This window comes from Xiphias gladius, chromosome 2 (assembly GCF_016859285.1).
Source record: "Xiphias gladius isolate SHS-SW01 ecotype Sanya breed wild chromosome 2, ASM1685928v1, whole genome shotgun sequence".
Lineage (NCBI taxonomy): Eukaryota > Metazoa > Chordata > Actinopteri > Istiophoriformes > Xiphiidae > Xiphias > Xiphias gladius.
The window spans coordinates 16625035-16652916 of record NC_053401.1 but is presented as its reverse complement, the minus strand read 5'-3'; the positions used below and the strand labels follow the sequence as shown (position 1 = coordinate 16652916).

The window sequence follows — 27882 nt, the reverse complement described above, 5'->3', positions numbered from 1 at the left end:
TTTCTCTTTCTGTCTCTCACTGACTCATCCCCTCTTCTGGCCCCATCAAACCGCTGGTTATAAGCTCCCAGTGACATTCCTGGCCACTGCCCAGGCTGGGAACTCAGTCAGGTTAAATAGGGGAACGCCCCACGAGGTTATAGCCAACATTACCACTGCAACACCAATCAGGTTCACCCCAAAGCCTGCTTTCACCTGGAAAAGAAAGGGAAATAAAAGGTTATAGGCAAATACATTGACAAAATAGAAGCCAAATGGAAATATGCCAGAAACATTGTAAGCATTGTTACAATGTTGTTTTAATTGTAAGCATTTGTCTACTTAAAAAAGTGTTAGCTTTAGCTTTTTCAGTTTGCCAAGAGTTAAGAAATAAAATAAATCTTCAACTCTTGATTACATAAAAGAATTTGACACACTGTACCCTTGAACCTTTTGATGCTGCATGTGCCAAAAAAAAAGAGCATGTGACAATGTGTGTGTGTGTGTGTTGGGTACCATGTCACTGATCTGCACGTGGCCGTAGCTGAAGACGATGGCGTTGGGAGGGTTCCCAACTGGAAGCATGACCCCAAATGACACACACATGGTCGATGGGATCAAAGTGTGGAGGGGGTTGATGTGCAGAGTCTCTGACTGGAAGGAGGGAAGTGTGTGATGAAGAACAAATGGAGAGAAGAGAAAGAGACGAAGAAGAGACAAAAAAAAAGGGAAAAGAAAGGAGAGACTGAGAGAGATGGTAAATAATGGGAAAATTGAAAAAAAATGTAGATTAAGACACAGAAGAACAATATAAACCAAGTGAGGGAGGGAGATGTGAGGAAGAAAAGGAGAGAAGGGTGAGAAATGATAGACAACAGGTACATGTAGGAAGGAAATAAGGATGAGAAAAAAGGAGAAGATTACGATGAAGAGGGGGGCAGTTGGAGAACATGGTGGGGGGTGTGAGAGGTCAAAGGTCACATGAGTGTTTAAAAACTGCTTCCTTAGTGCTTCCTTCCTTATTAGATTCTCAGAGCAAGGTTCAGCTACACTAATACAAGTGTGGGATAACAATGCAAAGGAGATTGCTTGCTAACAGGTGCACATTACATTAGCTCTCCTTGTGAACAAGCTGAGAGTAGGTATAATCCACATGGGGAAACAAAGTCACTGTAATTCTGTTATTTGAAAATGGCCCAAAGAAAACATGTACATTATCCAATGCAGCATAAACAACCCTTTGAAAAGAATATGGGTGGCTATTTGTATCCATTAAAGCCCCACGTTCCAAATCATATGTACTTCTTTGTAAAATCAAATATTGTTTCTAAATGCTTAACAATCAAAGTTAAAGTTTTTGGGAAAACATTGCTACATACTATTTATAAATATCTAACTGTGTGGATGCGTTTGATCAGATATGATTGACATTGGCCCGGGAACCAAAAGCAAACGACCCCACACCTGTCATCACATTTTCATTCAAATGTAATTTAACTCTGTTTGGTGCACAGATATACATGACATCAGCCTTTTTTGAGTCTAGCCCATTTCAAAACAGTGAGAAAAGCACAGACAAATACTAAATATTCATGTGAAAGCACCAAAACGTATCCCACTTTGGCAGCTGAACTGTGTGACGTTGAGGCAGATATTAGTACTGTGTCACAAATTTTGGACTATATATTTTCCTGGGCAAAAGCCCCAATTGCATTGACCTTAACACTGCTGCATGCATACTTTACATGAAGTATGTAACAGTTATGTAACAAGCTGCTTTTACACCACCTGCTAAATGGGACTGACTTCTCATTTTGGATAACACACATGTGGCATGCATTAAATGTAGGCTCAATGTTTAAAAATTGAAAAAGTAGATCACATCTGATATTTTCAAACCTTTTTGTACCACATCCATATAGTATGTAGACAAACATTTACCGGGTATCTGCTAATGCTTTATCTAAACACACAGATCAGATTTTTTTGTCAGTGCTTTTTCTCCTCTTTTGTGTCTCTCAAACTAACAGGGCGGTGAAAAAGAGCACCACCATGGACTACAAGGCCCTGCCGACTCTCCCCTTACCTTGTTTGCACCCATTGAAGATGGTGTGCTCATAATGGTCACATATTTCTACTCAAAACCTCCGTCAACTGATCTTTTTTTCTTTCATTTCTACTACCACTCACACTCTACCTGATATTTTTCATGATCATTAACAAAGGCTGGTCCTTGTCCTGAGAATAAGTGTGTGAAGGAGTGTCGTACCAGCGCAGACAGGATGGGCAGGAAGACGGTGAGAGTTGCCGGGTTGGAGGCAAACTCTGTGACCGCTGATACCAGCAGGCAAGCCAGCAGGGTGACGGCCCAGGGAGGAAGACCACTCATGGGCTCCAGCTGTCTGCCGATCCACACTGACAGGCCTGACACCTGCGCACACACACACGTATACACAAAACACGTGAGCATTTTCAAAGGCTACAGTCAGTCTCTCACCCTCATGCTGCAATGATGTCTACCTGAACTTCTGCTCCTTCGCCCTGACAAGCTTCACTTGAAAAAAGATCATTTGACAGACAGTAATAGATTAAGGCTCCTGATAGTCACCAAATGATTAATTTCTGGAATTTCTGCCAAGTCACAAGCTATGTTCACAAAAATTCTACATAACTTTTATATTTTATCCATCACAATCTCAGATTTAATACTACACTATTTTAATGTTTGTCTGATGGAGAATAGGAGCATGACATACAGATTTAATATAATTTCTTTGCCATTGAATTTATGGCTACAGCCTAAATCCCATAATTTGAACCTGAAAAAAAAAAAATCACATCACATCATCACATCATCTGAACTTCCCTTGACCTTTACGAGATAACTTGAGGCTAATCTTTAAGATAAAAATGGGTCCTAACCCTCAATTTACCCCTAAAACGGTACAGTACAGTAATACAACAACACACACAAACAGATGCATAGTACCTTGCAACCAGCAGCAAGTGCATAGCCTCCTCCCACCAGGATGACGATCTCCCATGGCATCAGTCTCTGGAAGTCCTTCCAGGTGATCATAGGAGCCAGCGGGTCAGACTCTGAATCATCATCTAATGGTTTAAAAACACGTCAAAAATGTCAATACAGCAGGGATGCTATCAGGAAGTTCCAAACACCAACCATGAAAGAAGTGGTCTGTTTAAGTAAGTAAATATTAAATAAGTAAATATTCATTTATTATTTTTCATTTCTTATTAACTCTTATCTAATTTGTTGTCAAAATGTGTTGAATAATCTCTGACCCAGTGAACCTGCAGCATACAGGCAATATATCAACCTGCAAAGCCTATACACAAACAGGGTGCTGTCGAAACAAGAGCTACCTGCTGCTCATTTTGAATAAAGCCAAAAATATATAAATCCCAAAATTAAGGTTTTTCCCCTTTTTTAATTAACCCAAATTTAGGAAAAAATTGGAAACGGAAATACTTTTGTGTTTTTGTTGTTTGATTACAGCTGCTCTGAGAGCCTGATGAATGGAGTAGACCTTAACAACCACAATGTAAATATATGAATAGTAATTGAGGTCTATTTGTAGTGTTTAGCAACTTCACTGAACTCCTCCTTTACATTGTCTGATATGTTAACCCCACCCCCCTGGTGCCCTGAGGAGATAAACCAAACACAGGTAAATCAAAAACTGCCAGATGGACAAGTGCATGGTGCTGACCTGTGTCTTTACAGTTGGAGGAAGGGGAGGTGGAGGATGAACAGAAGGGTCTCCTGGCAGGGATGAGGAAAAGCAAGAAGCCAAGAAAGACAGACACTGTTGCATCGGTCCTGTAGCCTTTCCTGATAGGGGAAACATACAGCACAATTTACAGATGGAGAAGAAGAAGAGATTTCTTCTTATTGTGTTTTACTGTTTCAATGTTCACTATGTAAGCCTAATGTAATGGTACATCTACAGAGCTTTTTCTTATTTTTCATGACAAAAACGTATATTATGGGTTTAATAATTTAGGTTATAAGTACAGATGTGTGTGCATGCATAAACAGTGCAGTCACTGAGATACTTACAGTGTCTACAAGCATTTCTGTTTGCATAACACTCTTTGTTTATCTGTTTATTATGACAAACTGGACAACTGATTACTGTCTGATCACTGACATGTTTGTGATAACATCACCATTTGAAGTGGTGTTTCGCAACATTATGGCTACTTACTTCTCAAACAGAGACGTCCAGCCAGGCACGAAACCTGGCTCTCTGGTGAACCACAGCAGAGTCATCAGGATGAAGAAAACACCAGTCACCACTTCTGGGTAGCTGGGAAATGCACACACACACACACACACACACACACACACACACACACACACACACACACACACACACACACACACACACGAACCACAAAAAGACTGAGCAACAACTACATGAATGATAACATGAATGCCCCAGAATGTCATGTCTAGGTGTGTGATTAACATTCACACACATGTACACACATATGTCAACAGTCCTTCATAGTCGTGAGGACCAGTCAAAATGTCCTCAAAATGCATACATGTCAACACTATGATGGAAAACAACACCATGGAAAACTACTACTATTTTAAACTGAAAATGGTCCTCACAAAGATAGTAATACAAGCCCACAGATTAGCCACAAGTCTTAAGGTTTTTATTGGTAGAGGCCAACCCATACTGGATTTTTGGGGCCAATGCCGATAACGATTTTAGGGAGTAAAAAGTTTCGATATCAATATATCTGTCGATATTCTTATAATTATATCATATTATATATTACTTTATTATTATATCTTATATTGAAAAGGGAAAATTATTGTTTATTAACTTTCCGGCAAATGTATTTCACACACTAGTTAGCAACTTACCGTGAAGACACCGTCTGAATCTGCACCACCATCTGCTCAGCTGTGACGCGTACTCTGCTAAATGTGCTGCAGACAGTGCTGAGTATTGTAAAAAATGAAGTTGGAGTGCGCTCTGCAGGACAAACTAGTATATGATGATGCCATTTCTAAATTATCTCAAACATCTTTTTCTGCATTATGTTCTGAAAAAAGTTTTCATATTGATGCATATCGGACAATATATATACAAATACCAATATATCTGTGATAGGCCAATATCACAGAAATTGATTGTGCTTTTAAATGTCTTAAAATATTCAACTTAGATGACAGATTGCATTTGTCTTAAAATTAACCTGGGCTTTTATTACACAAAATGTCTGAGACAAACTTTGTCTGTTTAAATGGTATATTGAGCTAGACATTTTTGCAGTGTTTATAATCACTGACAAATATTCATATAATGACCATGATGTAAAACAAATTAATTTTTCCATGAATTTCTGTAGCGAAAACCTCTTCCAAATGATCTTCCTTTTTGGTGTGTTAATGTAGTTTTAAAGTCTTGTTTCCACTGCAGTTGGGCTGAAAATCACCTGAATACCATAAATGTATCAAACACAGGGGAGGACTCATTGTTTTTAATGCTATTACTATTAACATTACAGTATTTCAAAGTCCCCAGAGGAACTAACCAAACTCACATGAATACAACCTCAAAAGACTGCAGGGACATCCACTCAGGAAAGGACAAACAAAGCACGCACACGCACGCACGCACGCACACACACACGCACACACACACACACACACACACACACACACACACACACACACACACACACACACACACAGAAATGCACACACACACCTGATGGGTCCTAGTTTTGCATACTCCTCGTGGATCCTCCTCTCTGACAGCATCTCTCTCCTGGTTTTGCGTTTCTTACTCAGCGAGCATGTTTCCCTAAAGCTGAACACACAACAACACAACAACATCAACTGTAACCTCACACACTCGCTCAGTGTTTCCCAACCCTGCAGCCATAGGACACCAAATGGTGCAGCAAATGGTAAGAAGTGGACAAGTGAGATGAACACACCATAAGAATATGACCATTGCTGAACAATTTATAGCAGAAGATACAATCTGTTAAACACACGTCAAAAACACACACACACACACACACACACACACACACACACACACACACACACACACACACACACACACACACACACCACACACACACTCACTCACACTCACTCACTTGCAGCCGAGGAAGAGGAAATGCAACCACAGCCAGGTGAGGACCAGCATGACAATGGCAATGGGGAAGCTGAAGATGAACCAAGTGCCGAAGTTTATCACCTTTGCATCTGGATAACGACTGGACAGACACAGCGAGAGACACAGAGTTAGTTTTGGGTGTCTGTGTGTGGGTTGTTACGTGTCCTTTAACATTTAACCCAATGGAACCTAGAAATGATGGCAGGAAAGAAGAGGGCTAATGAGAAATGTGATATAAATTTAGAGAAAAAGTATTACTTACATTAGCACAGGACAGCCAATCACCTCCAGCGAGGCCTGCCATTTTATGACAGTCACAATGATTTGATGTGTGATATATTCCAGTGTTAATAACACAGTGACTTTAAAGGTTGGAATTCATGACCACTGATAGTACTTTTAGTGGTAGAAATGGAACCTTATTAGGGTTAAAATTAACCATTTAACCCCCATCAACTGCCTACATTGACCCTGCATTGGTCTTATGTGTTTGCTTTTACTGACAGCTGCTGTCATTCCCATCTTCTTATCCACGCACCAGATAAAAATATCAGTACAGCTGACTCACCACGCTGTTAAGAGGTGAGTCAATGTAAGTATCACCGCTCTGTGCCTTGACAGTAGTAGCAGTAGTATTTTTTTTTTTTTTTACATATGCAGCATTGTTGTTTCCAACTTCAACAACTCATGATATAGAAGGTTTGTAATCAAAGTTACAATCACAATACAATTACACCTTGATTGGTTGTTGTAAAACCCTTTATTAATGGCTTATTTACATAATGCAAATGACTTACTAAATTTAGTAAGTCCGAAATGAGAAATACATGACCCTTTATTAATGACCTCCTACATTTATAACTTTGGACTCAATGTTTATTAGAAAATAAGAATCTCATGATGTTCTATTAGTGACTCGCCTGTTATGATTGTTATGACTGGTCAGCTAAAGAGATTTTTCATAGCCTTGCTACCCAAAAGGTCTTATTAATAGCTTTTAACTGATTAATGAAGCATTAGTATAATATTAATAAACATTAATAAAGCATTAGTAACAACTTAACATTTTAAAAAAGCATGCCTTATTAAAAAGTAGTACTAGATAAATTTTCCAGTAGATGTACAATAACTTACATTTTAAAACACATTCCTAATGTCTGGTAAAAATCTATTATTTTACCTTTCCCAGTAAATGTATTTTCAAAAGATGCAGTAATGCTGGCATCTTCTATAGTAGTTTCTGAAGCTGTCTGTCTCGCTTGTGGTTTGATTACATAGCATGTAAAGCAAGTATTAACAAAGCCCTCTTAATCCATCAAGACTCAGTGACAACAAGGGACAAAGTCAGCAGTACTCGTTCATTTGAAGTGAGCTTTTGTGAATAAAAGAGCGATACAGAGCAACAACTGACAGACAGATCTCAGTGACTTAGTGACAGAAAAAGAGACTTTATGCAAATGAGTAACAGTACAGTGTAGCAAGGGCTGCTAAATAAAAAAAGATTCTCTGTAGGTGCTTTTAGATTTTCTAGGAATTTCTGGTAAGGTCTTGTAAATCAGCATACAGTAAATTATTGTTTGTCAGCAATTTCATGCTACTATTACCACTCTACCCATAGTTTGTGTATTTCCTCAAAGGCTCCACATAATGGACAGCAGGGGCCACAAGAGACACTGACTTGGGGACACACATCATCCAAGTCACTGTCAGTGTGAGGCACAGTATGAAATGTTTTCACAGATGAAAATTAAGCTTGTTATTTTCTGGTCTATTAAGAAAAAAAAACAATCATGAGGGTCAGTACCACCGACTCAAATGGCTGTCTGTGCAGCATACCAGTGGTACTTCATCTTCAAAGCACTTTAAGTTCTAACAAAGCACTACTCAGTCTCCACTGCTGTGTGATTCAAAGCTGCATAGGTGATAAAATGTGTTGGCTCAGGTGTGTGTCACTGAGTGCTGTGCTGTATGGACCCTAAGCAGGGTAAAGATGACATTCCGAGATGATGATGATGATATGTGTGCTGCAGAAATAACTTTGCCTTACCTTCAATAGCCCACAGGCATCAAACATATTAATCTTATTTTGGGTTTATTTACAGTATATTGATCATGTACTGGACAATAAATAACGAAAAGTAAAAGTAAGACTAGAAAAAAATTGTGTCGACCAATGGAATCAAATCAAACTTAATCTAAATCCAATTACAACAATGCTTTAAAAGTAGGTAAATTACATATGGCTTGCAGTTCGTGATCAAAAACATTGTTTGTACAACTACACCTTACTTTCTGCTACGCAGCATAAACTATAGTTCTGGTCTTAGTACAAGACTTTCATGCACAAAACTCACTTTTCGGCCTACAGTGCTACAACTCATGCTTTTGTTGCATGGTATATAGAACAATAACTGACTGAATTAAAGAATTCCTTGTTCTGTTACTCTTGCCAACTGGGGCCTAAATAAGTCTGCCTGATGTAAGGGCTGGAAGCTCAATGAACATAGGGTGTTGTGAATGAAGTAGCAAATTTTCAATGTTAGAGAGGGCAAAAGTTCTGTAAATGTCAATGAGACTGTCTTGCCAAGAATCAATTATTTTGCTGGCAATATTCAGTTTTGCTGAGTAAATTCTTCTAGGCAATATAAGCATTACTTTGTCAGCAGAAAATGCAGAATGTCATGGTATTCTCAATAAAAACACTAATAAAAAGACCTCAGACTAAAACACTTAGGGTCAGAGGAGGCTAGCTTTCAAAAGAAATACAGACGTGGGCTTCTCTTAAAAATAAAGTTAATATGACAGCTCCACTTCAATTTGTCGTCAGTGTAAATTCCAAGATATTTGTATTCTTAATGGTGTTGGTGAGCATTTTTGTCTAAAATCAATGTATAGTTCTTTAGTTTGTTTGTGTTGAGGATTGAATGAGAGTCACCACACCAATGTACAAACTCCTCCAGTTCAGGACCATGTTCTGTCACTCTACCAGTTTAAAGGTGTCCTAAAACTGTATTGTCATAATTTTTTAATCAAAAATCTATCTGGACGCTGACTGATGCAGTTGTTGATACATAAACTTAAAAAAAAAAAGAATGAGCAGCACAAAGCCCTGAGGAGAGCCAGTACTGGTGACTAGCAGATCTGACAGCTGCTCACCTACTTTCACTTGTGTTCTGCTTGTTAGAAAATCTATGATCTGGGTTATAAGGTGAGCACTAAAATGGAAATGATGGCTAAGCCTTTCTGTTTAAGTAGAGCAATCAATCATATTAAAAGCCAATGAAAACACAAATAATGTCCTTGCATGGCACCTGGATTTATCCAAATGTTTTGCAAATGTAAAGCAAATTCAACAAGGTTAGAATTGTATTGTTGACACACCTGGCTGACTTATAAGCAAATTCGAAAAAGGGTCTAAAAAGTGTTGCACTTGGTTCAAAATGTAGCTTGTCATCAGTTTTTTAAAACATTTCAAAATGACAAAAGGTCATAGCACTTGTGATAGACAAGATGGATTTGCAATTTCAGGCACAGGGATGATTGAGCTACAAGAAAAGTCAGGGGATCACTAAAGTTATTACAATTCATCCAAAGTGGTACATGAATGTACTAAATCTGATGCCAATCCCTATGGTACATGTTGAGATATTTCACTGGATAAGTGAAAACTTACAAACCAAAGTATTGGACACATTTCTATCCACAGGTTAAAACCAAACAACAAAATGAATAAAATATGTGCAGGGTTTGATTTTATGATAACATCTAAATACCCTGTTTACATGACTAGGATAAGCCAAAATCCTCACTATCAAAACCTGAATTTTCTAGCTTGGCTCTGCTGATATTAACCTGTAAACACCAAATCCTGTTGACTGTTGGGTTTGTCAAATAGCTGAAGCATGGGGGCAGATCATAGAGCACCAAAATGAAGATGTAATGGCAATAAGAAATTGATTGAATGCAGAGAATATCTGAAAAAGACAGGAGGTATTACGCAAATTATCTGTATATACTACTATTTTTTATATGTGTACGTGTATGTGTGTAGCATTGATAAAATTCCCAAAAGGTCTGATAATTACCATTCATCTCTCTCACAAGGTCAAGTGTGCCTGTCAAAGCCTGTCTGCATGTGTGTATGTATGTGTAGGGGTCAAGTTGTTTGCTTGGCCTTGTCGTACTAGCATGGAATTGTTGCAGACAAGGACTGATTGACCTGGACACACACACACACACACAAACAAACATTAATCGGTGCATCATGCTTACACACAATTTGAAAGTATTTGATTATATTTGGCTAAAAATTTACTTACGATCATTTAAACTGGTAGGTATAATTTTTGGTATTTTTATATTCATCGACTGTTTGCTGTTCCTGGTAACATTATTTTAGGATTACAACGACTTCCACACACACCATCCCACACATAGACACAGAATCAAAACCTGACCTTTGTCCAACAAGCTGCAACATGAAGGATGCCATTCTCCCAGGCTTATTGTTGCGGCTGGAGAAAATTGGCTCTGTTAGGACTGTAGAGGCTTATTAGTTTGATCTCAGACTCAGTGTGCCTCCCAGACACTGAGTTAACATGAAGTGTTTCAGTCCGACCAGCACAGCAGCCAAGAAATCACTCAGATTGTAAAAATAAAGGCTTGAAAACTGAGATGGTGTCTGCAGGCGTCCTGAGCTAATCCTGGACCAAAATATCTTTTTAATACCAGGACAGAACATTTTTTAGAGGTGCCTTAATTTCAATTTTTACTGTCAGCGGATGGTGGATGCTTGTCTACCCAGAAGATTTTAACTCATTACACAAGTGAGTGTGTGCACATGTACCTACGTATTAAACTGCTCAGCAAAGATGAGGTTGGTAGATGTGCCTGTGATGGTGATGAGTCCTCCAATGGTTGCAGCGTAGGTGATGCTGAGCGATAGGCATTTACAGATCATGTGATCCCTCTTGGTGGGATACTGGGAGTCTCTCCTGGCCTTCACCCGCTTCACGTTTGGGATTTCGATCGCAGCCTAAGAGAGAGCGAGCAGAATATTTTTAATTATCGGAAAATGTACCTGACATTAATAAATCGTACAGTAACTGGTAAGAGAATGGGTTTCCAGCAACCTTACTTCCATACACCTGTATCATTAACCTCCAATAACATGTTCCTAACCTGCGGCAGGTGTCCATTGGCGTGTCTGATGAAGTCCTGGTTAGAGACTGGCTTCAGACCAAAACCATTTACCTCCCCAGTCTGTACCTGAGAAAAAGAGAAAGAGACTTCACTTAGAGCAAAGGGATTTTTCTGCACTGCTGCTGATTGTTTGACTTGTGTCTAAATGGCAAAGAAAAAGCCCTTACAAGTCTCACCTCAGTTAGTGTAGAAAGCTCATGTTTAGTGCAGTCACTGCTGGAGAGAGAAGAAAAAATAATGGTAATGAGAATTAACACCAACAAAAGATGTGAGGTAAGCTTGGGTATCTGTTAATAATGCTTCGTAATAATGATCAAAAGCATGAGAGAAGATGTTGAAAAGTTGTTTACAAAACTAATTCAGATCGAAAAAATGATATATTGGATCAACTGAAATTTAAAATTCACTTTACAATAAAACAAAGTTGTTAAATTGAGAGAAATAATACAAATTGAGTCCAAGTTATCAGTTCACTCTACTGATTTTTTTCCTGCTACAGACAGCATTTTTAATTAATTTCTTTCAGGTTTCATCAACCACAATGGTCAGATTACAAATCACATGACAATATTGCCAGATTGGGTTGTTCCCAAATGTTCACTTTTTTCAATGCAAATTTGATAAATTTGTTTTAGTTTGAGGAATAGTGCCTTGTGTTCTCCCAGCAAAACTCCTTAGAGATGAAAGGAAGTGTGTGTATCAGAAAAGTCTACACTCTCTCCAGGCCAACAGTTCGAGTTGGCATTGCCAGGGACTTTGGTACACACTGGGCATTGGTAATTGTAATTTGGAAGAATAAAATGAGGGAAAACTGAGGAAAAAAACATTAATATTAACCACATAACCAGTGCACCAGTATATGTTCACACAAAAACAAAAAATACACACCTGTCGTTGCGATAGAGCAGCTCTAACTGGTTCTTGTCCAGGTTCTCTTCTTTGTCTAAAACAGCTGTGGACAATAACAATCATTATCACCGTGTAACAGTAGAACTGTATGTGTAACACACCAAATTTGAAAAAGTTTTACAGAGTGTTTATGGAATCACAATTTGCTTTCACACATGACATTTTTACTTTGAGTTTGATTTACTAATTCTGCACTTCACCCCAGTTATCTGTCTATGCAGTCTGGTGTGAGTTTTGGTACAGGTATTCCTATGAACATCTGTTTAATGTCAAAGTCTTTGCCAGGAAGCTTTATTATAGATCATTGACGCACCCCCACTCTCCCACACCCCCAACCACAACCCCCAGACATACCGCTGTCATCCTCAGGGGTCTCAGCAGTTTCTGAGTCGTCATGTTGGTCGGCCAGACCGGTGCAGATGAGTTGCTGCAGGACGGCCTCAGCTATGGGCATCACCATGGCTGTGGTGGACGTGTTGCTGAGCCACATGGACAGAAACACTGTGCAGCACATGAAGCCCAGCACCAACCTGGATGAGAGAGAAAGAGAGATGTTGAACGATGCATGTGTGTCTGTCTGAGTATTTGTTTTGACATTTCTGTCTATGGGAGAACCATTGTATGATGTAGACCTTTTGAGTAAGGACATATTGGTCAGTCCTTACTTTTTCAATCTCAATTTTGCAACAGGATTGAATGTATATATTTGTGTGTGTATGAATAGAGCCAGTGTACTGAATGAAAGTGTGTGCGCTGCTTACATGCCAGGCTTGGCCCCTGCAATCATCACCATGCGCAGAGCAATGCGTTTATGCAGGTTCCACTTCTCTATGGAGGCTGCCAGGCAGATGACTCCCATTAACAGCAGAGTGGTGTCTTTACAGTACTCAGCAGCCACCTGAACACACAAACACAAAGATGCAAGCAGATTCAAATGTTTGATTTCAAAACAAAATTCTGTAATTTCAAAATATGCAAACAGTTTTATGAAATTGTTGATGGCACAGGTTTAAATTTAGGAAAATAAATGAATTTGATCTAAGGGGACAGGAAGAAGTCATGGGGCCTTTAGCTTTTCCCTCCTTCACCCACTTCCCTACTGCACCCTCCTTGGTTTGGATCAACACTTACAGTCTGCCAATTGTTCTTTTTAATCTGCTCTACTTCCCACCCGCAGGGTTCATGGCCTCACAATATTGTATAAGCCCATGTCTCCTCACCTTTCACCTAAAACCTGCTGCACTTCCTTCTGCTGGACTGTTTCAAACACAACTCCATCATTCCCACTCTTTGTCATTTTCATGGACTAAGTGGATGAACATGAAGTACCTCAACCCCTCGTGCTATACCAAATACCTAGTTTTGGTATTCAGCCATTAAAATTTCCTCCCTCAGAAATTTTTAAAGTGATTTTCTTAAAATTTCTATGGCTGCAAATAACAATTATTCTCTCTATATGTATATAAAATAGTGAAATCACAATTTCACTATTTTCCCAAAACCCAATAAATAGATATCCAAACCTAAGAGAACAGATGACCAAAGATAATCAATTTATGATCAAATAAGAAAAATGAAGACAGGAAATCCTCACATTTAAGGAGCTGGAACTAGATAATGTGTGGAATTTCTGCTTATAAAATAATAACTTTTATAACAAAATAATTCACATTAATTAATCAACTAATCATTTCAGCTCCAGATTTCTTTAAATTAGACAAGTAGGATTGTTTTGAAGTCCTAATACTTGCTTTGCAATGTGAATATTAGATGTTATCGCACTAGATAGAAGAATTAGACAAGAAAAAAATAATGAAACAGTTTAATGCTCACTCACTGCTGACTAATATAAGTTTTGGAGAGGTGGTGTTATGGCAGAAGCAGAACACAGGAAAGGACCCAAATGCAGATTCACACGAAGGCAGGCAGGATGAGTGACATAACTTTTGATAAGGGAAAAAGGCTTACAGGCAGTCAGATGGACTAGATGGCCGGTAGGAATCCCGAAACACAGGCAACAGGAAAATACACATGAGGAAGACCAAGGAACAAGGGTCAGTGGGCAAGAAGCCTAAGAATCAAGCTTGGGATCTCAGGGGGAAAGCAGAAGGACAGAACAAGGTCGGAGCAGTGGACATTAAACTTACAGTTTTTCTCCCATTGACCTTCGCCAACTAACTTCAACAATGTCTACATCTAAACCATCAACCAGTCTCTTAGTCCCCATCCCAACTAGGCTGATTAAGGCAGTTTTATCCTTAGGTATGCACCTCTTTTATAGATATAATCAATTAAACCTATTCTTAAAAAACATACTCTTGTTCCAGATGTTTTAGCCAACTATAAATCAAGATCTAACCTTCCCTTATCTCTCTAAGATCCGTGAAAAAGCAGTCGCCAACCAGTTGTGTGACTTTTTACATAATAATAGTTTATTTTCAGGATTTTCAGTCAGGATTTAGTGTGCATCATAGCATAGAGACAGCACTGGTGAAAGTTACAAATGATCTTCAATTGCATCAGACCAAAGACTTATCTCCATACTTGTCTTGTTAGATCTTAGTGCTGCATTTGACACTATTGACCATCACATCCTATTACAGAGACTGAAACATTTAATTGGCAAAAAAAGAACCGCTCTAAGTTGGTTTAAGTCCTTTTTATCAGATTGATTTTAGTTTGCATAAATCTTCCATATACTCAAAAGATAGTCACGGAGTTCCACAAGGTTCTATTCTTGGACCAGTTCTACTCACCTTATATATGCTTCTTTTAGGCAATATTATTATGCAGATGATACCCAATTGTACTTGTCAATGAAGCCTGATGAAAACCAATCAGTTAGCTAAACTTCAAACATGACTTAAATACAAAGACCTGGATGACCAGCAACTTTCTGCTGTTAAACTCAGAAAAAACTGAAGTTATTGTATTTGGCCCCCAACACATCAGAAACCCATTATCTAGTGGTATACTTACTCTAGATGGCATTTTCCTGGCCTCCATCACCACCGAAGGAATCTTTGAGTTTTTTTTTTTTTAATCACGATATGTCATTAAACTCCAACATAAAACAAGGACTCAAGGACTGCCTTTTTTCACCTACGTAACATCACAAAAATCAGACACATCCTGTCGCAAAAAGGCAGACAAACCACTCCATGGTTTTGTTATTTATGGCTTGATTATTGTACTCCTTATTAGCAAGCTGTCCCAACAAATCTCGAAATACTCTCGAGCTGATCCAGAATGCTCCAGCATGAATACTGACAGGAACTAGAGAAAGAGAACAAATTTCTCCTGTTAGCCTCTGTGCATTGGCTCCCTGTAAAATCCAGAATAGAATTTAAAATCCTGCTCCTCAACTACAAAGCCCTTAATGGTCAGGCACAATCATATCTTAAAGAACTCATAGTACCCTATTACCCCATTTTAACACTGCGTTCCCAGAACACAGGCTTCCCAGAACCCCTATGGGGTTCCTAGGGTCAACAAAAGTAGAATGTGAGGCAGATCCTTCAGTTATCAGGTTTCTCTACTGTAGAACCATCTTCCAGTTTGGGTCCAGGAGGCAGACACCCTCTCCGCGTTTAAGAGTAGGCTTAAAACCTTCCCTTTGATAAAGCTTATAGTAAGGCCTGGCTCAGGCTTGGCTTGAACCACTCAACAGCTATGCTGCTATAGGCATAGACTGCCGGGGGACTTCCAATGATGCTCCTGTCTCCACCTCTCCCTCTCCATCTTTACGCATTCATATCCCATCAATGGTCATTACTAAGTTGGCTTTTTCTCTCTCCCGTACATTATGTGCTTTGTTGTCTCTCTCCTCTCTTCTCCTGTCACTTTCTGCAGGTATTTCTGCCTCCAGGGCTATAGAGTCTGTCAGGTGGACAAGATGGTAGGCAAGAATCCCGGAATACAGGTAAATACACACAAGGATAACCAAGGAACACAACCAGGAACAAAACACATAATCCAACATCGGTAGAAAGTGTATAGAGAACACAAGGGAGCGAGCAAAGATGAACCAATAAGGAGTGAAGGTAACACAGTGACTTAAATACACTAGCGAGGGGAAGACAATAGGTGACACAAGTGAAACTAATTAGGACAGTAATCACAAAAGGTGGGAAAAAACACAAAGACAGTTAGTTAAACAACTAACAGACATACAAGGTAACTAATATCAAAATAAAAACAGGAAATAATAATACAAGAGCCCTGGCAGGAATACACAAAGAAGACAGATCATGATAACTGGTTATCTGCCTACTATAGCTTGTAGTTTCTCAGCTCATCAATTAGTGAAGCACATTTGGAAACCAGGTTAGTCAGTTCTAATTTAGATTCACCACCAATAACCAAATTTCATAGAATTTACCATCAATTTCAACATGAAGTGTTTGGTTTTAAGAGAAACTTAAGAGACTTGATATTTAAGAAAATGAGGTGTAGAAAACTTTAACCAGATGACATGTTAGCATAAATTTGTACTGATGCTGCTGCATTCAAAACTTGAAGTGAACACATGAGTGATAAGCATCTCCACATTAACTAGACAAAAGATATAAGCGTTAATAACACAATAAGTCAAGGACTTTGGTCATATATACTCTACAAAGTAATGCTTCATACAGGCATCTGTCAGGTGGTCACTAGTGGGTTCATGTGGGAAATTTGGGGTATTAGGGGCAACTGGGAGTACCATAAAGGACTGAAAATGTTACATAAAGCTTTCTGCTGGCATATTTACAGAACACCATCACAAGAGGCTTACAGTAGTGTTAACAGGCAGCTTTGTCACTCTTTGTAAATGTGATTTGGTCACATGAGGCATACAACTCACTTTTTATGTAAGGCTGAGAGGTGAAGAAGAGGGGTGAGTTTAATGGAGAAAAAACTAAGACTGGATTACTAGTATTTAAAAAAAAAACAAAAAAAACAGTACACTGTTGGCTGTCCTCATCAGTCACACCAATCCAACTTTACCAGGGCAGATAATCAGACAGAGCCTGGCAGTGGTGCTGATGGTTGGTAAATTGCGTGAGTGGCTGGATGTAGGCAGATGTGAATGCATTTATTCAGAGATAAAAGAACACTGAGAAAAATCAGTGGGATAATGATGATGAGCACCAGGTTAATGGGGTTTTCTACACTCTCCATAGAGCCATGGCTGATAAAACATTTACAGCTGAGTTGCAACGCCTTTGGTTTACACTGACACATAATACAATAAGTAACACTGCTTTGCTAAAAACCCTTATGGAAACTTAGTTGCGTCCAAGAAATCCTTAACATACAGAAAAACACACAGAAATATACAAGTGAATCCGAGTGCTCGAAACAGTGCTGTTCACAACACAGGAAGGCCTTTCACCCATATTATTTCTGATCTGGAATTACTGTACATCCACATATACAGCAATCTGATCAGCTGACTCTACAAGCTCAGTATCACTTTGTAACAACCAGATATCCCAGCATTCATGGTAGTCTGCATTGCTGTTGAGCCCAACACAGTTTTGTGTTTCTCTACTCTCTTTAGCGTGACAAGAGTTGACACACTACAACATTTACAGTCAGAGCCATTGTTTCCCCTTATTACATTTATTCTTCCCAAACCCAAAAGTAAAAGTTTTATATCCCTTACAGAAAATCTGAGATCTTGTAACAAAGTATATGAGGAATTGGTCTCCTCAGTTATCAAATGAGCTCTGCTCTGCAACATGAAAATAGAAATTTCAGCAGAACAGTTCTGTAAGTACCCCATGTAAACAGATACATTTCAGCATAGGCTCATATAGATTAAGGCCAACAGAGTTCATTACTGGCTATGTATACACACCAGTGACATTATGTGGTAGCAAGTTGCTAGCCAAAATAAAACACCTAAATAATAATTAAATTGAAAGTCTTCATCTCAGTTTGATTATACTTTTTCCAATTAAGCTTGTATTAAGGTTGAAGCAATCAGAATGTGCTGTTTATGAGGTAATTTTTAATCATACTGACTCACTGAGTCACTGTGAAAAGACAATGTTATCAGCAGCAACCTAATTTGTATGCTGGAAGGGAAAGTGCAGGAGGTGGAGGGCTCAAATTAAATTTTTATTTGCTGTTAAAGGTTGATTTAAATGTATGTCATCTGGCAGTGGTAAACCCACAGAAAATTGTCAATTCTGCGCCCCTATGTAGATTTTTAGCTTGTTTTAACTCACTGTTTCCCGCAACCGCAGGCAGCCATTTTTTTAGCAAAAAAGTTCTGTTAAGTGAGCTAACTGCACTGCTAACAAGTTTTGAACAAAATATGAATATTGTTTGGGTACAAAAACTAGAAAATCAAAGAATAAACATAAAGTTTAACTGATGTGACAATCTAGCAGAATAAAGTGTTTAGTTAGTACTATACTATAGCTCCTCAGCTGCTTATTCTTTACCTCTTACCTTTGTGTGAGTTTCATTTACTTGAGAAAAAAAGAAAAATTGGTTTGATCAGCTTTTGCTATTGATCTCACTAAATCAAATGAAGTTTGAGAGATCATTTCAGCTTCTGAAAAATAAAACTTAAAAAATACAATGAGCTAAACAGACAGAGAGATTCACCTCACTGGACTTGAGTACCCCGAAGAGTGGATAGAGGAAAGCGGGGACCAGAGCAGCAGCACCCAAGGGAACAGCCTCTGACACCCAGTAGACTGCTGTCACCATCAGCACATATGCACAGCATGCCTCCTGCAAGCAGGAAAATGAATGCTTCATCATCATAATATCAGAAAACACATAGGTTCATGCTTCCCTTTTAGACTTCCGCACCACAGTAGAACACACAGAATCAAAGCAGACATATTTAGACATACATGGCAACTCTGTAACTATGAGAAAAAAAAGAACAAACAACTAGTAAGCTAGGTTAGCTGTTATCCCCTGCTTCCAGTCTTTATCAATCTTCTTCTCTAACTCTCGGTAAGAAAGCAAAAAAGTGTATTTCCAAAAGCATTTAACTATTACTTTAACTTTCGACAAAATATCATATCGTGAAAGTTTCAGAATGATTTTTATATTAGAACGATTTTCAGGTCCTGTTGTCACAAAGTGATCCAGGAATGATTGACATACTACTACAATGCCATTTACATTAATCTGGTTATAGTTATATAATAGCAACATACCAGTCCCTCATGCCACTCTGTCGCAACACCAGCAGGCTTAGTGACAGGCTCCCCAACCTTAAAAACTAAAGAGGAATCTCGTGACATATGTTAAGACCTTATGAAAATTACCAACACTTTCATTAACCTTTTACATCACTCAGAGGAAAATTTATACCCCAAATTCAAGCTTCTTCCAGGGCTTAAACACAGGTCCACAGCTGGTTCAGCATCTTTACAGTGTACTTTTTACACCTCAGTATACACTTTTACTTTACTAAAATTTTTGGCAAATTTAAGCCAAGATTTAGATATAAAGCATGTAAAGTTTCCTTCCTGTACACGTTTTTTCCCTGTAAATGGTTTTAAATATAATATTTGGATAGTGTTTAATTGTTTAGTATTCCCCATCCTCATTAGCATAAAATATATGCAGTTCCTACCATTGACACATTCTGTGCGAGCTTGTAGGATTTAAGAACAACATTCAGTATAACATCTTGCAGTAACAGTTCAATAATATCAAATTAATAAACCCAAAAGGTGAGAGAATTACCTGCAGGGCTCCAGCATGAAGCGTGTCCAGACCTGTTCAGACCTCATAGACATTCAAGCCATGGACTGCATCAAGCATGGATTCAAGCTTAGTGTGTTATATAGGACCCCATTAAGCTAACTGTATCTTTGTTGACTACTGTTTAAATTATGTTTTATAAGTTTCATGTACTTTTTGGTGTGAAATTATTCAATAAATGAAAAGATAAATAAATTATGACCTCTCTTTCCAAAAATACACTAATATAAATAAATTACATACGCTGTCCTTTTTGCTGCACTGGGAAATATACACAAGCAGCAACAGCTGGATCCAAACAGCATGTAAGGTAAAGCTAGACTGATAAATCAACCAGGCCAACATGTTGGCTGATATCATCTTATAGCAGATATCGGTGTATATGTTGGGTGATAAGTAACAAGAAATTGCAGGACATAAATGTCAAACCAGGTTTGAGGTCATTTAGAAATTGTGTCACTTACGCAGTTTGTCCACCAAAGAGCACTGAAAAATTGATTTTTACCTGTTAAATGTCCTGTTCACTAGGCATCTTGGTCATAATTTAAAAACCAAAAAAAGCTGTAACAGTGAGTTCTGTCTCTGAAAGGACTCATAAACACCGTAAACATCTTCTCTCATTTGTCATCAGCTGTTACATGGAAAAAATGCAAAACTTCAGGCCCTATCTGCTTTCTGTCAGGTAAGGTTTTAAAACTTATTCATCTGTTACACAGCTTGACTAGTTAGCCTTCAAACTTCAGGCCATTTTGGAACTAGAGAGACATAAGATCAAAGCTGAATTTAGTAGGTCTCTTTCTGTGAGCATGGAATGTGTGAATTAAAGTTAAAAGTGATCATTCAATAAAGAGATAAATGTACAACAGCAAAGTATGCAGATAAAAACATAAATAAGCCGATTTTAGGTAGGTTGAAACTTGATTCTATACCTGCTGGCAAGACTGTTTTTATTAATTGTCCCTTGGCATTGGTTTGGCTTTCATGGCACAGGTTGTCACTCTAAAGCCACAACCTGTGCTCCTTTGTGGATGCTTTACTGTGGATTTAACTTGGCAAGAGGAAAGAGGCATTTCCAGGTATCAGGCACAGCTGTTGGATTAGGCTAAGAACAGAACAAGGTGTTTGGGTTCATAATCAAAGAGGGCCTCACCAAAGAAAATGTTACAATCCCCTCAGAACAAATACCAACTTTATAAGGAGAAAGAATATGTTAAAAAAAAAAATTACAATAAAATAAAATGTTTTTGCCCCTTAGCAGCTAGCCTGCCCCTGTGTTTTTCCATTCACATTTTTTAGTTTCAATCAGCATGTCTGCATCAAACACAGCTTCACATTCAGGAAACATGAGGCAATTGAGGAGGCAGCCTGATAACAGGATGAAAGCACAGTTAACGGTTTAACTTTTGTCACAGAGACTGAGAAGAATGGAAAGATGAAAAGAGAGGTGGCATATGATGAGAAGGAACAAATGGACAGAAAAACTGATGCAAATATGGATGAATAAATAAACAGGTAGGGACAGAGATACACCAACAAATATGGTCTGATTCAGCAGTCACCGATAATTGATTATTGGTCTCTGTTTATCAGAGGACAGTTGCCACACAAAGACAGTAGCTTCAATCAGATCCCTAAACATTCATTTGTTCTTCTTTTTTCTTTGTTCTACTGTGCAAGTTAAACACAAACTGCTGGATAAGCAGAGAGGCAGGTATCACTAAGCCGCTGATGCAACCTCTGTGATAACCAGACTTTATACTGAGACATGTCAGGGAGCTTAAGTCAATACATGCTGGTATAACTAATGGAAGAAAGCCTGTGTTTGCTTTTTCAGACCTGGTTTTTAAATGTGTCTTTCTTTATAAGAATCATGTTAACAAAGTGAAGTATCCAGTAATCATTCTTAAAAATTGTTTTATTTAAAAAAGTCACAGTGAGGTCACATAATCAAACTTGTTTCGAATGTAGATCATTTTCTTTCAGGGCTTTCATGTTCTTTTAAGAGTTTTCTTCCAGCGCTATTCATTATTCATTTTAACATGTTTTTAAGAGAAACAAAGGTGTAACTGCAATATGAAAAATTTTTTCACCCTACCTGCAGATTACTTTCAGAGTAACTGACATTTTTATGTAAATCGTGGAGGACAGAAAGGCAACAGCTGCTGTGACAAGCATGAAATTTGAGGATTTTTTTTTTTTTTTAATCTAGGCAAAAGTTCACTTGATTTTCAAAGGCTGCAAAAGAATGTGATGCTGGAGAGCGTGAGGTGAAATTGACAATGTTTGTGTTTGATTGTGTGTGTGTGTGTGTGTGTGTGTGTGTGTGTGTGTGTGTGTCTCAGCAGGTTGCAGTACATTGACACTGCCAAGGCTAAGGGTTTTGAACCCTAAAGGAGCTTTCTGGAACAATCAGATCTTCCCTATTACTTTCCATTTCACACTGACTAATAGTAAACATACTTTGAAGAGAAGAAACAAAAATGCATTCACTACACGCAATGTTGCTGGATGGAAAGCAGCAGTCCTGGCTATTTGGCTGCAAACTTTTATTAACCATTATGCCAGACTGCAGACACTACATGACTCTAAATACTCAGTACTGAGGGCATTCATGAGTAACTGGAACACCTTATGTTATACCCTCCATGGCCGCAGATGATTCTGATTGGTCAGAGGGTGTGCATTATTTTCAGATACACATACATCTCATGACATAACAGCATTAGTATTTTACATTAATTCTAATAGCTTTCAGGCAGCTTTTATTCCAAGGTGCCAACACAGAATTACAATTTAAAGAGCAAGAGCAAATTTGCGCCAAAACATGGGTGCACGCTACTGTCCATAGTATAAGGAAGAATCTTGACCTGTGCAGTTAAGAATAATAACTCGTTCCTCCCTCCTGCACTTCCTATTTGGAGCTACTAGCTTCCCCGTTGTATGTTACGTATGCAATAATACATAATGCAACAAAGGTCTCAGGCTGGGCTTGAACCAGGAACATTGCAGCTTTATGGGATGCAGTCCAACCACAAGGCACACCCTCGAAATAAATTAGTAACAATGTATTTAAAATCTTATTGACTTGATCTTTATGCATTTTACAAAACTAGCTTTTTCTTGTTTATTTCAATGCTATGCCAAAGTCTATGAAGCAGGAGAAGAAATGCTAAAGTGTTAAAATGCTATACCATTCAGGAAATACATGTACAAAATAAAGATAAATGGTGTGAGACATAAAGTCCTTGTTGTTCATATGAGCTGCAAAAATGAATTCAGTATACATTTAAATAACAAAAAATGTCAGAAAAAGAAATCTGAACAATACTGTAAATGTGGCTCCTGAAAACAGATTGCTCAAAGACAGTCCACTTCTGGAATGCTGGTGGACATTTAAGCCATCACAGAGATGTGACGCAACCGCAACATGTAAGAGTAAGTTTCACCTGTGAGTTAACTGACGCATCCACGTATACAATTTTAACTGACACTTGCCAGCCACTAAGAAACAATTATTTTCTGTGGCCATGATATTAAATTTCAATAGTGATGGAGCCAGATGTAGTTTCAGGGTTTTTTTTGTCAACATGAGGGTCTAGTATATCTCCATGAGTCTTCATTCAGCCGAGAAGGAAGTTTTCCTCAAACCCTGAGGTTTTTACAGCTGACAGGCCAGTTTCTGTCTCAACATGTAACAGAAGCCCATTGATTGTCTCATCAGCTCCCTTTTATCTGTGGTCAGTTTAGGATGTGGAGATGATTAGTATTTAGAAAAAACACACAGTGTCTTAAAAAATCCTGATAGACAGATTAGGTCACTGCTGCTCTGGAAGAAACTTGTATTCACTGAATCAATCAGCAGAGGACTAAATGACTTTTTAAACCGATAGATAACAGACACACACACACACACACAAACACAATCTGTGTTGTACCCATATGCTGACAGACAGATCTATATACAAAACCAACTTTAGTTTAGTACTTTAGTACATGGTGGAGTCCTAAAATGTTTCATAAAGCGGGTTATAATATTATAATAATAATAATATAGTTTTTAATTTCTTGTTTCTTTTTAGTGCATTGTACAGTTGTCCAAAACAGTGTAGCTACATAAACGTAAATGTTTGAACTTCACCTGACTGGTCAACTGATACAGTACAAAGAGGTAGTGAGACAAAGAAGATAGAGAGAGCGGGAGAGGTCGCTTTTTAAAATCATGTAAAACTACCAGAGTAACCACTGTAAGCCCTGCCACCTGGACATCAGAGTAGTTCCTTTCCTTTAAAACAATTAAATTTAAATCTAAATACTACAATAGTTTTGAAAAACTCTTTAGCTTTATGACCTTGCCTGAGGATAAAAAACTTCCTTTCCTGTTGCAGGAGAACAAAAAAATAGTAAAGATAACAATTTGTTATCTTGAGGTTGTAGGCAGCAAAAAGTAAAAATACTTGCAAAGACGCAGGACACTTTGACGGGTATTCAGTGCAAACTATTTTCCATTGGCTGACGGTTCAGCAAAAGCGTGCCTTCTTCAGAGCTTTGAGTGTGTTAGCTACACAACAGACTGCATAGCAAATAACATATCAACCTAAATGGCACATGCAGCACATATACTATGTGTAATGTATTAAATATGGGCAATATATGAAATTAACATATATGGAGCTTCTGATCAGACTGGATGTACATCTTATAATAATAAAATATGAAGATAAGAGATAAATGATGATTTCCTTTAATGTTCACTGTTCTTACATAACAAAGTTGTATTACTATCACCACCGTTTTATTTTTCTTTGCACACTATTTTCTTTTATATGCTTTGGCAACAGAGGAATCAGAGAAGAATAATTTATAACATGGTATTTCCAACTGTACCTTAAAGGCAAAATAATGTGATTTGTTGGGTCATTTATGAAGGGTATAGTTTGTTACCGTAAATTTAACTTGACTAAGAGTCTGCTATGCTGGCAGCTCTGTGAGGCAGTGCTTTGAGCTAAATGCTAACATCTGCATGCTAACATGCTCACAATGACAATGCTAAAGTGTTGATGTTAAGCAGGTATAACGTTCACCATGTTCAACATTTTAGTTTAGCATGGTAGCATGTTAACATTTGCTGATTAGCACTAAACGCCAAGTACAGCTGAAGCTAATAGGAATGGCATTAGTTTTGGAGGTATTTGGTTACAAACCAAAGTATTGCATACATAGAAATGACCTGATGGTGGTGCAAGATAAAAAGCAAGATAAAAAGTTTAGTGATCACCAAAGTTATTACAATTTATTCTGAAAGGGATACGAATGTCTGCACCAAATTTCATGACAATCTTTCCAATAGTTTTGAGCCATTTTACTCGAAACTACAAATATCAACCTTATGGTGGCACTAGAGGAATAGTTAGGGGATCAACAAAGTCACATCCTCGGGGCACCATGGATATTTATACAAAATTTATTGTCACTCCATCAAATAATTGTTGAGGTATTTCAGTCTGGACCAAAGTGGTGGACCAACTGATAGACTATCATTGCCAACCTCAGAGCCACAATGCAAGCATAGCTAACATTTTAATGGACTGTAATTTACAATCCTATAGGAAACATTTGTGTGAATCTATGTGTCTTCCTGGACTCACCTCAGTTCCAATGTGTGACTGTTCTACAGCTTTTAATTTATATGGCGATGCAAAATGGCACAAGTATTACTGCATGATGCATATCTGCCATTGTCTCTACATCTCTGTCTCTACCCCTCTCTCTCTGACCTGGCCTGACTGCATCCAGCAGATGTTCTGTCCTGCTGTAGCTGGATACAGTAACACTCCAAACACACTGTGTCACTCTGAACCGCTGTCATATTCCTGACACTGTCTGGGGTCCATGGCGTTGTAAGCAAGCCACGTGGGGCCAAAATCCAGCATTGTGGTAGGTTGATTATATAACTTAATGGCTAGGATTGTTTCTTTTTTCTTTGTAGTGAAGTTTTTGTTCCTTTGTTCTTTCTTGGTTTCATCCTGTGCCGCCTACTCCTGCCAAACACCCACCAGTCCTCACAGAACAGCAAGGCTCCTGGGCGACAGTGCTTACTGGCTGATGGACAACTTGTGAGCAAATAACACTTGCTTGGAATATTAATAATGTTATAAGAAACATAAACACCTGCGACACAGAAAAGCTTATATACAGTATAAAACATTAACAAACATCTGTCACAAATAAAACCATTATTACATGCTGTTTAGCTACTACCTTGCTTAGCAAGTGTTGAAAAACTATATGGCTGAATGTTAATATAACAGTGTGTTAATGAACATGTGACAGCATTATTATTATTTATGAGCCAACACAAATACATCTGTCAAGTTCATTTAAATAAGTTTAAATTTAAATCATGTGTGCTATGTGTCTCTTTAGGTGTTGTTCAAAAATTATATCATCGTGTGTAAAAATTATATTTAATTCATAACAACTGGGAAATAAATGATTTGTTGATTAACTGCATGGTTTTCAGCAATTCAGTGCAGAATGATCATTGGACAAATTCATAATATTTGAATGTACTTCAGAGAAGCAGTAACTATCTTCTGGGTTTTTCAGATATCAGGTGTTTTTTTGTTTTTTTTTTCAGAGAAACAGATGCTTAGCTGTGACTTGAATGTAATGAAAATCCATGAAAGGCACAAACTGGGGCTAATGTGATTCATTTGGATCATAGCATATAACCTTCTGAAAATACATTTTGAAACATGATTTTGGGTTTGCTGCTTGTCAACATCTTTGTCAGTTACTTTTGCCAGAAAACCTCATCCCAGTCAAGCTTTCCTCAGGACATGATACACATAGAATTAAGTGCTTTTCACTGGATATCATGTAATCTGGCATGAGAGCATGTTGACAAGTAAGAGAGTTTGCAAATCTCACAAACAGTACAACTCTTGAACCTGAAACTTTGACACAACAAATCAACTCACTCTACTAACACACCAAACTGCAATATAATATCCATAATCCTCAGTTTATTAAATTTATGTTAGTTTAGTTGAAATTAGTTTGGCATACACAAACACTCATGCCATGTGCCATGCTCCTATTGTTTCCTTTGCAAATTCATTTGTCTGAAGGAAATTTCTAAAAACGAACATGATCTACAACACAGAGAAAAAATCTTTGCTTTTTAACAGAACACTGATCTCCATCTCATCAACATGTCGCGACATCTCCTCTCCACACACACAGCTCAGCTGATGATCGGGACAGCTTGGGACAAGCATTCATCAAAACAGAGGACGGTGTGCCTTTTGATTCCTGGCTCTCAATCTCGCACACACTCACGCACCAAAATCCCATCAGGACAATATAGCCATTAGCAGCAACCAGGAGGGACATCAAGACATCAACTGGAAGTTTTGTTTACTGCTGTATAGGATGTTTTCTAGGTATTTATTAAATCTGTGTTGTTTTCTGATATATTTAATAATGACTAGCTAAATAACTCATCTTTTAAAGTGTTGAAACAAAAAAGCAACATTGTTATAAGCTAGATGTATGGTATTTTAATATATGTTGTAGTTTGTCAATCTTATGATATATTCTTGATTTCCAGTAGAAATCATACATTTCCCTTTCAGTGACAAGTAGTTAAACTGGTTTAATTTTTTTTTCTTAGTAATCGCCCTTAAAGTCTATCATAAAATTGTACCGTTACTCTCTAGCAGAAGTTAACTTTCTGTTCTGTTTCTATGCTTATAATTTTTTTTAAATCCTTATTTTGTTAATTTCTTATACTCACGCTAGTGGGATGGATGAGCGGTAAGGGAAGCAGAGACAGCGGGATGAACACCACAACGATCAGCTTCCTCGCCTTCCACAGCTTCCTGAACAGATCCAT

The 27882-nt window shown here is 38.0% G+C and overlaps 1 protein-coding gene across 1 annotated transcript; it reads right to left on the bottom strand.

The window, feature by feature from the left end:
• On the bottom strand, positions 1-27882 carry slc13a4 (solute carrier family 13 member 4). The gene is made up of 16 exons (XM_040143773.1): positions 27784-27882; positions 18867-18995; positions 13025-13161; positions 12618-12793; positions 12243-12306; positions 11531-11570; positions 11334-11420; positions 11003-11187; positions 6133-6252; positions 5733-5834; positions 4209-4310; positions 3694-3832; positions 2969-3076; positions 2249-2410; positions 496-633; positions 1-195 (listed from the first exon to the last, which is right to left on the bottom strand). The coding sequence occupies exons 1-16, from the start codon at positions 27880-27882 to the stop codon at positions 58-60; spliced, it is 1926 nt and encodes a 641-aa protein (XP_039999707.1). The 3' UTR covers positions 1-57.